Source organism: Apium graveolens, unplaced genomic scaffold, assembly GCF_009905375.1.
Source record: "Apium graveolens cultivar Ventura unplaced genomic scaffold, ASM990537v1 ctg4718, whole genome shotgun sequence".
Classification (NCBI taxonomy): domain Eukaryota; kingdom Viridiplantae; phylum Streptophyta; class Magnoliopsida; order Apiales; family Apiaceae; genus Apium; species Apium graveolens.
The window spans coordinates 34,120-50,000 of NW_027418658.1; the positions used below are offsets into that span (position 1 = coordinate 34,120).

At 44.1% G+C, this 15,881-nt stretch overlaps 1 protein-coding gene and 1 long non-coding RNA gene across 4 annotated transcripts; both read left to right on the forward strand.

Annotated features, from left to right (window-relative positions):
• Positions 1 to 566: 566 nt before the first annotated feature.
• On the forward strand, positions 567 to 3,372 carry LOC141702174 (uncharacterized). The gene is made up of 5 exons (XM_074505876.1): positions 567 to 642; positions 1,030 to 1,238; positions 1,362 to 1,559; positions 1,662 to 2,539; positions 3,123 to 3,372. Exons 1-5 carry the CDS (start codon positions 567 to 569, stop codon positions 3,370 to 3,372), a joined length of 1,611 nt encoding a protein of 536 aa, XP_074361977.1.
• Positions 3,373 to 11,808: 8,436 nt separating this feature from the next.
• Positions 11,809 to 13,442, forward strand: LOC141702175 (uncharacterized). Of its 3 annotated transcripts, none has more exons than XR_012567047.1 (4): positions 11,809 to 12,080; positions 12,274 to 12,439; positions 13,168 to 13,255; positions 13,400 to 13,442. It is a non-coding gene; the product is annotated as an uncharacterized LOC141702175 (long non-coding RNA). The 3 variants fall into 3 exon arrangements; XR_012567048.1 differs by lacking the exon at positions 11,809 to 12,080 and adding an exon at positions 12,686 to 12,789 and having other exon boundaries at positions 12,249 to 12,439; XR_012567046.1 differs by lacking the exon at positions 11,809 to 12,080 and having other exon boundaries at positions 12,249 to 12,439.
• Positions 13,443 to 15,881: the final 2,439 nt, after the last annotated feature.

Consider the following 15,881-nt stretch of genomic DNA (forward strand, 5'->3'; position numbering starts at 1 on the left):
TCTGATGATGTAGAGCCTATTGTGGAGCTCACGGATGAGGACACTGATGGCAGAGAAAGGCCTCACCTGGGTAACCAGGTAGTGCCACACCCACATAGGTCTGGGCGTACGATGGACGAGCGTCGTCGTGCGGAGAACACTCAAAACCAAGACGAGGAAGGAAGGGATCTTTCAGCCTTGAAAATGAGGCTTGGCATAAGGTTGGAGGACGACGATTTGAGGATGTTGCTGGTAGAATGGCAAAAGGAAGGAAACGCCGGAGAAGCGAGGCCCTGTGACACGACACGTGTGCCCCCCGTATTTCAAAGGGCTGACGGGCGCGGCACCGCGAGCACGAGCGCGCCCCTCCGCGAGGAAGGCCCGGGAATTACTACCGGGGATGTCAGAGGAATGGACGAGGAAGAATGGGATATCAATACGGAAGAGCCCCTTACAATGGTAGGAGAGTTGGAGCACACTCCGCTGGGGAAGCCCCCGTCGTTATTCCCGTAGCTTCCCACAGCGTTACTGGTAATAGGTCTGGGGTGCGTCCTCATGAACAGGACGGCGGGCGAATTCAAGTAATAATGCAGAACAATGACGAAATTCCGCGACGCGGTCAAGATGAACCTCGCGTACGGGAAAATATTCAGAACCAAAATGGTAACATGCCACCGCCGCAGCCTCAGGGCGAGGGGCGGCGAGATCCTCCGCCACACCCAGGGGGTAATCAAGGGGAATTTCAGCAAGTCGCAGAGCAACCCCAACAGCCTAATGTTCAAACCATTCCTGGGGTAGGGGCGTTTAATGTGAACGATCTCAAGAGGTTGCTCAACCATCTTGAGGGAGGAAGAGTAACGGCGATTGCGCAAGCTCCTTCTCCTTTTGCTGCTGTTGTGAGGGAGGCGCAATTGCCCGCAGGATACAGGAACACAACCAATGACTTGCGTTTCCATGGGAACTCTGATCCTGTGGAGTTCTTGGGGCGTTTTAAAATTGAAATGGACGTATATCAAGTACCTGATTTGGCTCGATGCCGTCTATTGGCAGCCACTTTCAGAGAAGGCGCTCAGCAGTGGTTCCAAAAACTTGGTCCAGGTGTAATTACATCCTGGGACCAGATGAAAACTTTATTTTTGACACAATTCCAAGCCGCGGTGAAGTACACACCACCTGTTACCACGCTGGCTAATGTGAAACAAAAAGAAGGGGAAAGTTTGACTTCGTATTTCAAGAGGTTTAATGCAGAATCCACTTTGGTGAGAGGTGCAACTGATGAGATGCTGAAAATACTGCTTATAGCTGGGTTGCATGTGGGGACGGATTTCTGGAAGCACCTGTAAGGGAAGGATCCAGTGTCACTAGCTGATGTGCTTGCGCAGGCGGAGTCGTTCAAAGCAATCGAGCAGTCACTTGCAGAAACAAAAAAGAATGACAATACCCATAACTCTAAGGGGCGATCCAAGAGAAGGGACAAATCCTTGAGCCCAGATTATCGGCGAAATGCCAGAAGCCCTAACAGGGTGAACACTGTAAGCTCGCGGAGAGAGTGGAGCCCACCGTCGAATTACGAGAGAAGGGTAAGCAATTATACACCACTGGCGGCGTCCATTGATCATATCTTCGAGGTAAATAAGGATAGAGGGATCTTCAAGAAGCCCGACCGTCTAACTTCATGGCAGAGCAGAGACAAAAAGAAGTATTGTGACTACCATGAGTCTACTGGCCATGACACCCATGATTGTCGTCACCTGCGGGATGAGATTGAGGATTTGATCAAGGCCGGATACCTAGGAGAATGGATTGACAAGGTGAAGCGACGCAGGGGACTTGATGACAAGGGTAAGGATGAAAGACAGCCCTCGCGGGCGGAGGATGTTGAAAAAACAGCAGAGGTCAAGTTTCATAGGGCTGGCAGTATCAGGGCAATTTTTGGAGGACACCCTTTTATTGGTGATAGTAATCGAGCACTGGAGAAAAACGCGAGAGAAGCGCGACATCCACCGCTTACCAACATCCACAGCTTGGAAGATAGACCCCCGAAGGTCTTTAAGGGAGAGTCCGCTGATATTACGTTCAAGGAAAAAGAATCTAGGTGGGTGCATCATCCTCACAACGATGCGTTGGTGATTACCATGCTTATTGGGGCAATGAACGTACATCGAGTCTTCTTGGATAATGGGAGTTCTACAAACATCTTATACTACAGCACCTACAAAAAGCTGGGTTTCCCAGATAGTGACATGTATTTCGAAGATGCGCACGTCTGTGGCTTTACTGGGGAAGCAGTGAGAGTTATGGGTTCTGTCAGGCTTCCCGTCATGCTCGGGGAAGGAGCTTTGTCGGTTACCCAAATGATAGATTTCAAGGTGCTAGATCAGGATTCCGCGCACAATATGCTGGTCGGCAGACCTTGGTTGCGAGCGTTTAGGGTGATAACCTCGATACACCACTTGATGATAAAGTTCCCAACGCCAAACGGAGTTGGCAGTCTGAGAGGGTCACAGTATGAGTCACGCGACTGCTATCACAAGGCTGTCAAGGAATTTCGTAGAAGAAGGTATGAAGGGAAAGGTCTCCCATTTGAAGATGTAGAAGATATTCATACAAGACCAAGTGGAGAGGTCCATGCCCACTATTTCATTGAAAGCCCCGGAAAGGAAGAAGCCAATGTCTCTGGGAACTCTTTTTTGACGCGGGACGTGTTTCGAGGATCCGTAGCATGGAGGAAGTGGTGGTGAACCATACCGAGGCGATCGTACAGAAAGAAGTTAACGGGGAAAAGTTGGAAGGAAGAAGTGAGATTTTGCAAGGTCTCGGGAATAACTTCAAGGTGGATGCTCCTCAAAAGAAGGACGCGCCCTTGAATGAAATTGAGGTTGATGCTCCTCCAAACGAGGACACGCCCTCAGATGCAAAAGTGGAAGTCGAAGACCCCCGAGACTTTGATTTCGATTTGGATCCCAGGATCCCTATGCCCGCCGAAAAGACGGGACCGGCCGAAGACACAATATCTATTCCAGTTGATAAAAATGATCCGAGCAGGATTTTGAAAGTGGGATCCCAGTTGGATGATGAGATGAGAGGAAGTCTTGCCCGCTTTCTAGTTGCAAATCTTGATGTCTTCGCATGGAGTCATTCAGATATGATAGGAATCGACCCAGAAGTAATGTGTCACCATTTGAATATCCTCCCGAATTACAAGGGCATACATCAGAAATGCCGCCCAGTAAGTGGGGAAAGGGCGATAACATTAAAAGAAGAAGTAGACCGGTTGTTGGAGGTGGGGTTGATCAAAGAGTCTTTCTACCCCAAATGGCTTGTAAATCCGGTACTGGTGAAGAAACCGAATGGGAAGTGGAGGACATGTATGGATTTCACAGATTTAAATAAGGCCTGTCCAAAGGACAGCTTCCCGCTGCCAAGAATCGATCAGTTGGTTGACGCAACGGCGGGGCATGCGTTGCTGAGTTTTATGGATGCATACTCTGGTTACAATCAAATTCTGATGTATGGCCCCGATCAAGAACATACATCCTTCATTACTGACAGGGGGTTATACTGTTACATAGAAATGCCGTTTGGATTGATTAATGCTGGCGCGACCTACCAGCGGTTAGTAAACATGATGTTCAAGGATCAAATCGGGAGAACTATGGAAGTGTATGTGGATGATATGTTGGTAAAGTCCGAGGTGGCGAGTGACCACATCAAGCACCTGATGGAGATGTTTAACATTCTAAGGAGGTTTCATATGAAATTAAATCCGCAGAAATGTGTGTTCGGCATGGAGTCAGGAAAGTTTCTCGGGTTCATTATCAACCACAGGGGAATTGAGGCCAAGCCCACAAAGATCAAGGCATTGATGGATATGAAGTCACCCACCAATGTGAAACAAGTGCAGAGTTTGACTGGGAGAATCACCGCGTTAAATCAATTTGTTTCCAAGTCGTTCGATAGATGCAAGGAATTTTTCAAGGCGATTAAATTAGCTGGAAAAGACTTTGTATGGACGTCAGAATGTGAAGAGGCTTTTAAAAGAATCAAGGAGCAACTGGGAAACCCTCCCATGTTGTCAAAGCCGGTGGATGGGGAATCTCTAATAATGTACCTCGCAGTGTCTGAATATTCGATAAGTGCAGTTCTGGTAAGAGAAGCGATCACCAGTGTACTACGTGAGCAAGCAGTTACACGAAGCTGAAACTCGCTACACAAGCGTGGAGAAACTGGTCTACGCCCTGATTCTTGCATCAAGAAAATTGCGGCCGTATTTTCAGGCCCATAGAATTAAAGTTCGTACAGCGTACCCGCTGTGACACGTCTTGCATAAACCAGAGTCATCAGGCAGAATGCTGAAATGGGCTGTGGAGTTGGGACAGTTTGATTTGGAATATGCGCCCCGAACAGCGATAAAAGGGCAAGCCTTAGCCGACTTCTTGTTGGAATTTGATTCTGAAATTGATGATAAAGCTTTGGTAATATTACATCCACCTCATGCCGAGGAGTCTTTGGAGGAGCTTTCACATCCTTGGTGGATCTTGCATGTGGATGGGGCGGTTAACAATGGAGGAGCAAGTGCGGGTATAGTACTTGTGTCTCCAGAAGGCCACCATCTGATGAGCGCAATTCATTTCAAGTTTTATGCAACCAATAATGATGCGGAGTATGAAGCGCTGATTAATGGCCTGAAAATCGCTTTGGAAATGGGGGTGCGAAATTTAATTGCAAGAAGTGACTCAGAGTTGCTAGTGAATCAGGTTAACGGGGGATTTTAAGCGTGAGGCCCGCGAACAGAATTATACTTGAGATGTACACAACGCCTGATTGGAATGTTCAAAGAAGTTAGATTTGAATGTGTTCCGCGGGAGAAGAACAGTAATGCGGATGCTCTGGCAAAAATGGGGTCGCAACAAGAGGCTGTGTTGTTAGGATCCATCCCCCTTGAAATCCAGGAGGTTCCTAGTATCCCAGAGATGGAAACTATGCAAGTGGATGAGGCTCCCAAGGAAACATGGATGACGCCCATTCTAGCTTACATTCGCAAGGGAATACTCCCCGAGGATAAGTTTAAGGCTCACCGACTCCGCTATCAGGCTGCAAGATATGTGATATACGACGAAGTCCTATAGAAGAGAGGGTTCAACCAACCTCTGCTTAGGTGTGTTGAAGAAGAAGAAGGAAATTACATCCTAAGAGAAGTACATAAAATCTGTGGCAATCACTCGGGGGGTAGCTCATTGGCAATGAAAGTTTTGCGCTAGGGATATTATTGGCCCACAATGAAAGAAGATGCTACGAATTTTGTCAAGGCATGTGATCGCTGCCAGCGCTTTGCAAACTACTCGTCTATGTCGGCGACACTCTTGACACCTATGGCAAGCCCGTGGCCGTTCGCCATGTGGGGAATTGATCTTATCGGAGAATTGCCGAAAGCTAAAGGAGACGTCAAGTATGCAGTGGTTGCGGTCGATTACTTTACTAAATGGGTGGAAGCTATGCCACTGGCTACTATCACCGCAAAGAAAATCAGAGATTTTGTTTTCAACTCCATCGTATGTAGGTTTGGAATCCCTTACAAGCTTGTCTCCGACAATGGAAAGCAGTTTGATAGCAAGGAGTTGCGACAACTATGTGAGGAGTTGAAAATCAAGAAGGAGTTTGCAGCGGTCTATCATCCTCAAAGCAATGGACAGACAGAAGCTGTTAACAAAATAATAAAGCATACCCTCAAAACCAAACTGGAGGAACGCAAAGGGAATTGGCCTGAAAAACTCCCGAAGGTGATGTGGTCATACAACACTACACCACGATCTACTACGGGAGAAACAGCGTTTATACTGACTTACGGCTACGAAGCTATGGTCCCTGTGGAAGTTGGATCGGGATCACTTCGCAGAGATTATTACAGGAAAGAAGATGCTGAGGTTAATCAAAGGCTTCATTTAGATCTCTTAGAGGAGACGAGGGAAAATTCTCAGCTAAGGCTAGCGGCGTATCAGCAACGCGCCGCAAGGTATTATAACAAGAAGGTAAAAGGACAATTGCTGAAGGTGGGAGATTTGGTACTTAGGAAAGTGATGCCCAATACAAAGAACCCCCAACATGGAGTGTTTGGAGCTAATTGGGAAGGACCATACAGAATAAAGTCCATCCTGTGGAAGGGGACTTATCACCTTAAAGATATGGAAGGGAAGCTGGTTCCGCGAGCTTGGAATGCGGAACATCTCCGAAAGTATTACCAGTAAGGCGCGGCTTTGGCCCCTTACGTATTTCTTTTATTATTTTGGGTTATGCCCGGATTATAGGCTAGAATTAAATAAATTCCTCCTAACCTAGGGGGTAGTGCGTGTACTACTTACCATGAAACTAGTTGAAGGGTCATTTTTTAGAAATAATTTCCCCAAAGAGTATAGTAGACGTGGGACTGGTGCACTTTTGACACCAGAGCGCATCATAAATAAAATTTTGAAACTTTCCAAAAGGATATTTGCTTGATTTGCTTGGTTTCATGACGCGTCCTGAACATAGGGCGCGCCCTAAGTAAGAGCTTTATATGAATGATAACTGAAGTAGTGGTTGTCAAAAGGAACAATGAAACTCAAGTAAAATGGAACTAGGAAGTGTACTATTTTCGAGGATGCGCCCAAGTTATCTTGGTTGATGCTCCTTTAGACTGAATGTTACTGTAATTTTTACAACATAATTGAATAAGAAAAAGTCCTCGCTAAGGACGCGTCCTGGCTTGAAGGATGATGTGTTTTTGGATCGAAGGTGAGGCGCGTCAAAACCATAAAACGGGCCCAATTGAGCCTTATGCCTTGATTAAATACGCAGGTATAACATTGTGCTATGCTCATATGTTTTTGTAAACAAAAATATTCATTAAATAAATAAAAGACGCGTCCAGTCAAGGAGGACGCGCCCAGGATGGTTATTTGCTTAACTGGTGATAGTCAAAATAGACGTGTCCTAAGACTAGGACGCGTCCATGTGAATGGCAAAATAGGATGCTAAGTAAAAATATGCATGGATAAGGCAAAGAGGATTTTATAAAAAGTGCAGGCAAATAAAGTTCAAACATAGATACTACAACTTGCAAGGCTTCAAGGGGCCCGCACCCTTAAAATAGTTCAAGTACATAAAAGATAAAGGACGCGTCCTAAGCAGGAGGCGCGTCCTGTGGCTTGTCTTGGTCTTCCGCAGGGGGAGGCTGATTCTGAAGTGGAGCAGGATCAGGGGATGCGTCCTCTTCCTCTAAGCCCAGAAAAATCCTTTTGTTCTTGATAGAGTCTGCGGCCCTGACCCTGAAATCATTTACCCATATCTGGGTATCTGCATCAAACTTTGAAAATGTATACTCTGGGTCATTGGCAATGAACCCAGAGCACCATTCTTCAAACCCATCCTGGAAGCCGTGTTGGTAAACTAGCTTCTTCTCCTCTGTCCATCCATGCAGCCTATCATCATTTAGGGTGTCAAGCTCCAGCTGCATAGTGGAATTCAGCGCAATGATACTGTCCATTTGCTTTTCTATTGAGGAGACGTTGCCTTCCTACACAGCTTTTTCTGTTTCTAGACGCGTCCTATCCCCCTCCAGACGTTTGATCTCAGCATCTTTTTCTTGGACAAGCAGGGTAATGTATCTCTCCAGAGATTTAACTTTGTCTTCGGCCTGGCTCTTTGCAGTGTCTGTAGCAGCAAGACGTGCCCTAAGCCTGGCGGCCATATTAGCACTCTGCCTGGCATGCAGGTGAAGTTCAGCTGCAGCCCTCACCATGGCCTCCTCTGTTTGCTGCTCTATTCTAAAAGTCCAACCTCTGACTTCATCCTCTGTGAAATCCCCAACAGTGGATGCGCCCAGGTATCTGAGAATGAAAGACTGGTCATCAGGAACTACCTTTTGACGCTTCGAGGGCACGTCCTCCACCTTCTCGGGAATGTCAAACACGGTAGTGTCGATTATCTTTGGTGGAGGAGAAGGAGTTGCAACAGGAGGTGGGGTTTTTGCCTTTGGATCAACCTTTGTAGGGGCAGTTTTTTGGCCCTTAGCTTTTTGGAGGCCCCAATTGTGAATCCTTTGGGAAGAGAGGCCATATCTGTGATATAAACATGAAAAGTGATTAGTTATGTACAAGAAGACGCGTCCTGAAAGTAAGAAGCATCCATACTATGATGCTACATGCATGAAAAGATGGCAATCAAAATAAGTAAGTGTGTAAAGATATAACAAGGAAAGTGAAAGACATGAGTAATGCATATGTGTGTCATTCAAAGAATGACGCGCCCTATACATATAGCGCGCCCTGCCTAGGGACATATTGGCTATGACAGATTATGGAAAAACATAAGCCGTGGGAATATAAAACAGGCAGGACGCGCCCTTAGCAGATGTATGTGCGTGAAATATTTTTGATTTTTATGAAGGTTGACATTTTACGAATGGAGGGCTAATGTTTGTAGCTGTGGACGCGTTCAAAAACTTATGACGCGTCCTCCCTCACTTAAACTTACCTTGTTCTAAGTTGAATTGCTTACTAATATCGATTTCGATCACCTCCGCGGCACTAAGGCCCCTGGTTTTTTCTGAGGTTGTAAGAACGGGTTTGCCGTTGTGAAACTCACGAAACTTGCAGATAGAGCCAACCCGGGAAGACAACACGCCCACCAGCTTAAGGTTGTCTTCTGTAATCATGTCCTTGAGGTTAAAATGCTTCTCTGCATATTGGAGAATCTTGTCTGCTCTCTTTTTCCTTTTCCATGATAGTTCCTTCTGGACTCTTTTGTCTAGAGATAAAGGATAGTAAGAATTTGTTAAAGGAAAAGGGAGGATGCGCCATATCACGAGGACGCGTCCAGTGTATGAAATCATGTTTTGTGAGTCACTTACTTGGTTCTAGGTTGAAACGAACACGGGATCTCTTGACGTCATAGATATAGAAGAAGGGTTCTTTCCAATCCCTTTCATGGCTGATCTTGCCCTCATTAAATCCCTTGTTGTTCAGCCACTTGTTGACAACGAAGAAGTGATAACCAGGAATTGATTTTCTTATGCTGAAAAAGAAGCTGAATTCCTTCATAGAGGGCGCGCCCAGTCTGAGGTTGTGGTATATCATGTACAAAGCCCAAGCCAGTTTGTATGAGTTTGGAGACAGTTGGATCGGAGCAACGTCATACCACTTCAGGATCTTCTTAATGTATGGGTGCAAGGGCGCGCCCACGCCTAGAGAAATCAATTTTGGTGTAAGCACCATTCTGGGGATCCTTTGGTTCCTGATGTTGAAGATGTGTGGTCTCATGGTCCGAAGAGGGCACACCCAGATGCCTTCTATGTCGTAGTATTTCATGTGCCATTGGATTTCCAGGTCAGTCGCAGTAGAATCAAGGGCTACGCATGCCAGCTTACCTTCTTTTTTCCTTCTAGCATTTTTCTCTGCTTCAGTAAGGGTACCGAGCCTCGCCCAGTTATAATCTACTTCTACATCTGAAGGTTCCCAATGCTCTAGGGGAGAATCAGACTTCTGAGGAGATACGGGGTATGTCTCAGGGTCAGGAACCCTTCTTTCGAACTCACTTACGCTGTGAGGGGACGCGTCCCCAGAATGAGCCGCGTCCTGAGAAGTTGACGCGTCCATATCTGAAATAGCTGTTCTTCGGGGCTTTTGGCTTGTGGTAGGAACAATTTCATCGTCCGTCCAATCTTCGATGGCGGCCCTAGTATGGAGAACTGGAGTTCTTTGCCTTTTAACTCCCTTCTTTTCCATTCTTGAGCTTATGGGAACATGGTCCATGGAATCGGAGCTGGAATCAGACATTATTGAGTTTTTTGATTTAAGGGAACCAAAGACGCGTGTTTCTGCTCTAAGGAAGGAATTCGTCCTGTGGATTTCGGGAAAATCGGGTTTAAAAGAGATCAGGTGTGGGGAATAGATTCCAATACGTTTGTTGAGAGCCTTAAATGGGTGAAATGGAGAGGAAGAAGATGCAACCTCCAACTGCAAAATAAGGAATAAGCATTTGAGGACGCGTCCAAAAAAAAAGATGGTGGATGAATGAACCATAAGGAAGATGCTAGTGATACTTGAGGACGCGTCCTAAGAACCTATCGTATGAAATTCACTATCAATACGCGTCCTAGTAAGGTGTTGCCCTTATAACGGCTTAAACATATGCCTTTAACAAAGGAAAATAAGACGCGCCTTGACGGGAAGACGCGTCCTATGTGGTTATGATGCGGAGGATTATTAATCGACTATTAGCAATTTGGGGGAAATATGATAAAATCCTAGAAACATGTAGTTGGGAGATCAGGGAAGCTAAACATGTTATATTTGCCTATACATACATATATACATACAAACGAACATGAAGAGCAGTTGATATGAACATGAGATATACAAACGGTTTCTTGCTCATTAAAACCAATGTATTTGGCCAAATAAAGAAATAAGAAGAGATTTGTGTACCTTTTGAGTTGAGGAGTGGATTGAGCTAAAGAAATCAGGAAATGGCCGGCTAAATCGTTGGGGTTTCGAGCTCAAAGTTTAGAGGCGACGGTGATGGTGATTTTCTGAGAAGGTGAATGATGAAAATGACGGTTACGCCTCTGGGTATTTATAGGGAAAGATATAGCTGACGTGGAGGACATCTGTATGTTGCGAGTACAGAGTAAAGGCAAGACGCGTCCTCTGCTTTTGACGCATCCTGTGAACCAAATTTCATTGCTTGGATTGTAGGATAAAAATTCCAATTTTGTTTTTAACTGCAAGTGGAATTTGGGGGGTAGTTGTTATATCCAAAATTTGGCATTGAGTTGATTCGGGTCAAATGCGGATTACATACGGTCAAACCCGATGCTGCGTTGTGGAAGGATAGGACGCGTCCTGACACATAGGATGCGCGTATATTTAAGTTGGTGCCTTATATTTTGGTAATAGCAAGCTTGGATATGGATGCGCCCACTTTTGGTTGACGCGTCAACATTAGGAAAATTACCTGGTAAATGTGATCTTGTGGCAATGAAAGAGGTAGGACGCGCTTGTCTCCACTGGGACGCGTCCTGTGGTTTTGCATGCTATAAAGAACAATTGATGAGGAAACAGGGTTGGATTTATGAAGGTGAGGACGCGCCCAAAGGGTTAGGACGCGTCCTGTTTTTTGGTCTATATACTTTTGATGAGTTTAGGGCAGAGCTTGCATGGGGAAGAGCAATGGAAGTTATTTTTACTAATGTATTTGTTGCAGGTACTCTTTGAAGAATTCCCTCCTTGAGACGGTCAAGGAGGGGGATGTCCGTGAAAAGCTTGAAGGCCTCCAGTAGTATGCCTGATGATTGAAGGCCTCCTTCTGTATTCAACGGGTGTCCTCGTTGGGGATGCGGGGTTAATTTTGGTGTGTGCTTTGGGAGCTCTGTTCTTGTATTCAACGGGTGTCCTCGTTGGAGAACTTTGGAGTCATCCTGCACTTTGCACTCAAGAGCTTGGGATCACCTGTCCTGCTATCTGGTGGGTTATCCTCATTCGGGGGACAGGGACACGTCTGGCACTTGGGGTGAAACGTGGCTATACCTGCGTTCGTAAATCAAGGGAGATAGCTGTAGCGGAGTGTTATCCTTGCGCAGGGAGATGCACTATCCGTGAAGTCTTACGATTACGGACGAGCCTTGGGCCTTCGCGGTTGGGCCTCATAATTGGACATTCCTAAAGCTAGCGGAAGACGGACTTTGGATGGGCTTTTATTGGACCTAGGGATGAGAAGTCTAAGTCCATTAGACTTCCTGTTCTATGAGAACTACGTCAGGCTTGATCCCTATATAAAGGGTACGTAGGCACATTGAGAGGGTAAGAAGTTGAGAGCTGATAAGAGAGCCACCACTTACTCTGATCAATCTCAGCCTAAAACAACCACAATCAACCACACACCGCTTAAGTTTCCGGCAAAGAACCACCGTCACAGATCTTAGTTCCGGCGGGAAACCTCAATCTTTGTTGTTACCAGATTCCTCCGTCAACACAGAGCATACAGTTTTTAGAATATAGTAGAAACTTTCTTAAATGTTGGTTCATTCAGCTTCCTCCATAGCTACTCGAGATTCAGTTCTCTTGGTAAGTCTAAATATATATAAATATATATGCACTACACTTAACAAAAAAGAAGTGTTATATACTATTATATGTAAACATAGTTTGCCCTCTTAATTTGCAGAGCGGGGGACTAAACTGGAAAGCACTACACTTAACAAAAAAGAAGTGTTATATACTATTATATGTAAACATAGTTTGCCCTCTTAATTTGCAGAGCGGGGGACTAAACTGGAAAGTGTTGTTGGGAAGGAGAAATTGAATGGTCGCCAATCAATCAGGCGCTAATTCAAATTTGACAGGACCTACTAAAACTATTCAGTCCATTCTTACCAAGTTCACTTCTGTTGGCCTCAACCTCACTGATCTCGTTTCCTTATCAGGTATGCTCATTTTCTAACTCTGTGACTTGTGGACTTGCAACACTTCTTAACTCCGCATAAGTATGGTATTTACTAGGTTATGTTTACTAGTTGGAGATTTATAATTGATTTAATTCATATCCCAAAACTTTTACTATAATTAGTATGGGAGCATCACTATTTGCAGTGTTTGACTCCTCTTGTGCTAATAATATATGCCTAGTGTGAAATTCTTCTAATCATTACTTACACTTTCTTGCTTTTCAGGGGAATGTGATTGTGAATTTTGATGGTATTCATATTGGTTCTTAAGGAACAGTGCCTTTTAGATCTACTAAACGCATTGCATTCCTCTACCTGATTAGTCAGAAGTAAATTCTTAAATCTTTTATTGAAAATTTATTATATTCATTTCTCTAATTATGACACATTTAGTTTATTTGTCTTTTGGTTGAAGGTCCAAGGGTCGGAAGACTCCAGAATTAAACCTTTATCTTACTTGGTGAATACTGACATATGTCATACATGAAATATTACCATATGAGACATTTAATTATTTGTCATGCCCTTTTTTGATCACATCTAATACTTGTTTTGCATTTAGTTACTTCTACCAGGCTGTTTATATATCTGTAATTTTTGATGTCAAAATGGACCAAGAGCCTTTCCTGTCTATCCAAGTTTTTAAGTCATCCGTCAAGCACAAACATGATTTTTAAACTGTGATATTAATATTTATCCGTGTCCAGATTTTCAGGTGATTTGGAAGAGCTCGGTATTATCAGAGAAGGATCTCTAATGAAATTTCAAGTAGTTCTAAATCCACGTGTACATTTGGTACATATAAGTAGTTTAATTCTGATAATATTACACTTCTTGATAATGATATAACAGTTTAATTCTGACAATGTTACACTTCTTGATAATTTGACTCAGTTTTTTTCTCCTTTTTTTAATTTCTGTTTGGTATGAACAACCTAGGTCCCATATCATATTGAAGGAGGTCAGCCTTCTTATCTAATAGGGGTTTCGCTCGTTATAGGACTTGACCAAACATCTCACGACACGAGCTGACGACAGCCATGCAGCACCTGTATGAAAGTAAGTACCATCCCATTAAGGACAGGTTTTGTTGTTCATATGTCAAGGGCTGGTAAGGTTTTGCGCGTTGTATCGAATTAAACCACATGCTCCACCGCTTGTGCAGGCCCCCGTCAATTCCTTTGAGTTTCAGTCTTGCGACCGTACTTCCCAGGCGGAGTGTTTCACGCGTTAGCTGGGCCCCTGATCCGCGTAGACCAAGGGCGAACACTCATCATTTACGGCATGGACTACCAGGGTATCTAATCCCGTTCGCTCCCCATGCTTTCGTACCCCAGCGTCGGTAGGGACCCAGAGAGCTGCCTTGTGAGGGTTTTAAAACTGCCGGTGTCGTTAAAGCGCAGTAACGAGAAGTTTTTAGATAACAAGATATCCGATACGTAAGATTTCAAGTAAGCACAATTAGCCGTAGAATATATAGTAAACAAGAATACCCAAGATAACTACCGCCATATAACCCGAGTCTGTAACAACTGCGGTAACCCTATTATAGTAAACAAGAATCCGAAAGAGAGGTTTCGAGTCCGTATAGCCCTAGAGCCCTAAAAAAGGAAAATAAAAAAAAAGGAAAATAAAAAAATTGTATAATTTCCCCATTCTAGTTTGTTGCTTGTAACCGACCAGTTTTTTCATCAAAAAGAGTATTACTAAATTATTTATAAAAGTAAATTGCTTATTTGCTTAACACATCGCTGGATTAGATAAAAAAGGAACTTAATGCTCTATTGAATTTTGATTCAAAGGAAAGAAAGCGTGGTTTTTAATAAACAGTCGCTACCCCCTGGTATGTGCCGCTTTCCTAATCAAAAGATAGGAGAGCACCCCTTCTCCCGAAGTTACGGGGTCGGACACACTTGCGCGAATTCTGGTAACGGCTACAAGGGATAAATCGAAAGGAAACTGTACCCGACCATGTTGCTTGTCATTGTACACTGACAAGCAACAAGTAAAGTAAGAAAGAGTAGTACATCGTATTCGATGAAAGAAAGATAACAAGTCGTCTTTGCCCAAAGTGTGTGTGAACTTCATATGCCAATGTTGGTGACTGGAGATAACTCTCTTCAATTATTCCTGGGATGGGAGGGAGTAGGTCTTGCTTCATATTTGTTAATTCATTTCTGATACACCTAGGACATGGATTCTATATGAACCAATGGATCGTGACAAGTTGTTACTACTAGCAATGACTTCCTCTTTCATTACTTCATTCTTTCCATATCCCTCTCCTTTGTTCTCAGTTACTCATCAAATGGCACTCAGTTCATATCTTTAAGTTCGATCATTGAACAAGGACTCCAACCGCCCCACGAACTGGTTATTCCTAAACGAGTCATGAAGAGGACCGAGCAAATCAAAAATTTCACTTCGAATTTCGGACCTCAACATCCTGCTGCTCATGGTGTTTCACGATTAGTATTGGAAATGAACGGAGAAGTGGGATTTTGCCCTTAGTGGTAGAACCTGGTGAACCGGGCGTAGTACTTCCCGACCTTCTGTGAATTTTGCTTCTCTTATGTAATTGTAATAAGAGAATATTTCGAAAAGTCTTCTTTATCTATGATGATTCTGATTCGACTAGGCTCAACTAGGTGACTCCTGTATGCGGCGAGACTGGATGCTCTTATCATGTTATTGCTGAAAAGAAAAACCGAATTCCTCTATTTGATGTCGATTTATCGGATTGTCTGGGAAGTTGCCCTTTTGGGCAAGAAATTAACCAGGATTAATTATCGTGATGAGTTACACTCCTGTATAGTAGCTACGTTGAAGGATGAAATCTATCAGAACTTATTAGGTCCGTACCTCGATACGAAGGATATCAACGTTCCCGATAGTTTGTTACCCATGGATATATTAGATATGATGTCGTTGTTAGCTGACTTATACAATATAAAGGACTTAACAGATGTTTACAATAGCTTGGCTTCTTTGTCGTATGATAGTCCGTACTATAAAGTAGTTCATGATACTCTAGAGCGCTTAAACCAGATGAGGAGGGTGCAGTGATTGATACGAACGATATAGGTCGGAAAGCAGCAACCTAACTATAGGTTTTCTTCCAGAGATCACTATGATCATTGCCACAACGAACGGATTGGTTCTTCTTGCTAACGTCGTAGATTTACCGTACTTGGTTGCTAAGAAAATAGCCAAGATAAAAGAGTCCTCACTAACCGCGAACCGGAGACCATCTTCGGGAGACAAGGTCAAGGTAAGGATGGACTAATGCGCTTTCCCGACAAAGAAGTTGTCCTCTCTTCTCTGGAGGCGGACTGTACAGCAACTAGGACTTTGCTTGTATCGCTAAATAATAGCCTTTATACCCAGTTAACAACCCTGTAGTATCACAAGACCTTCTTCT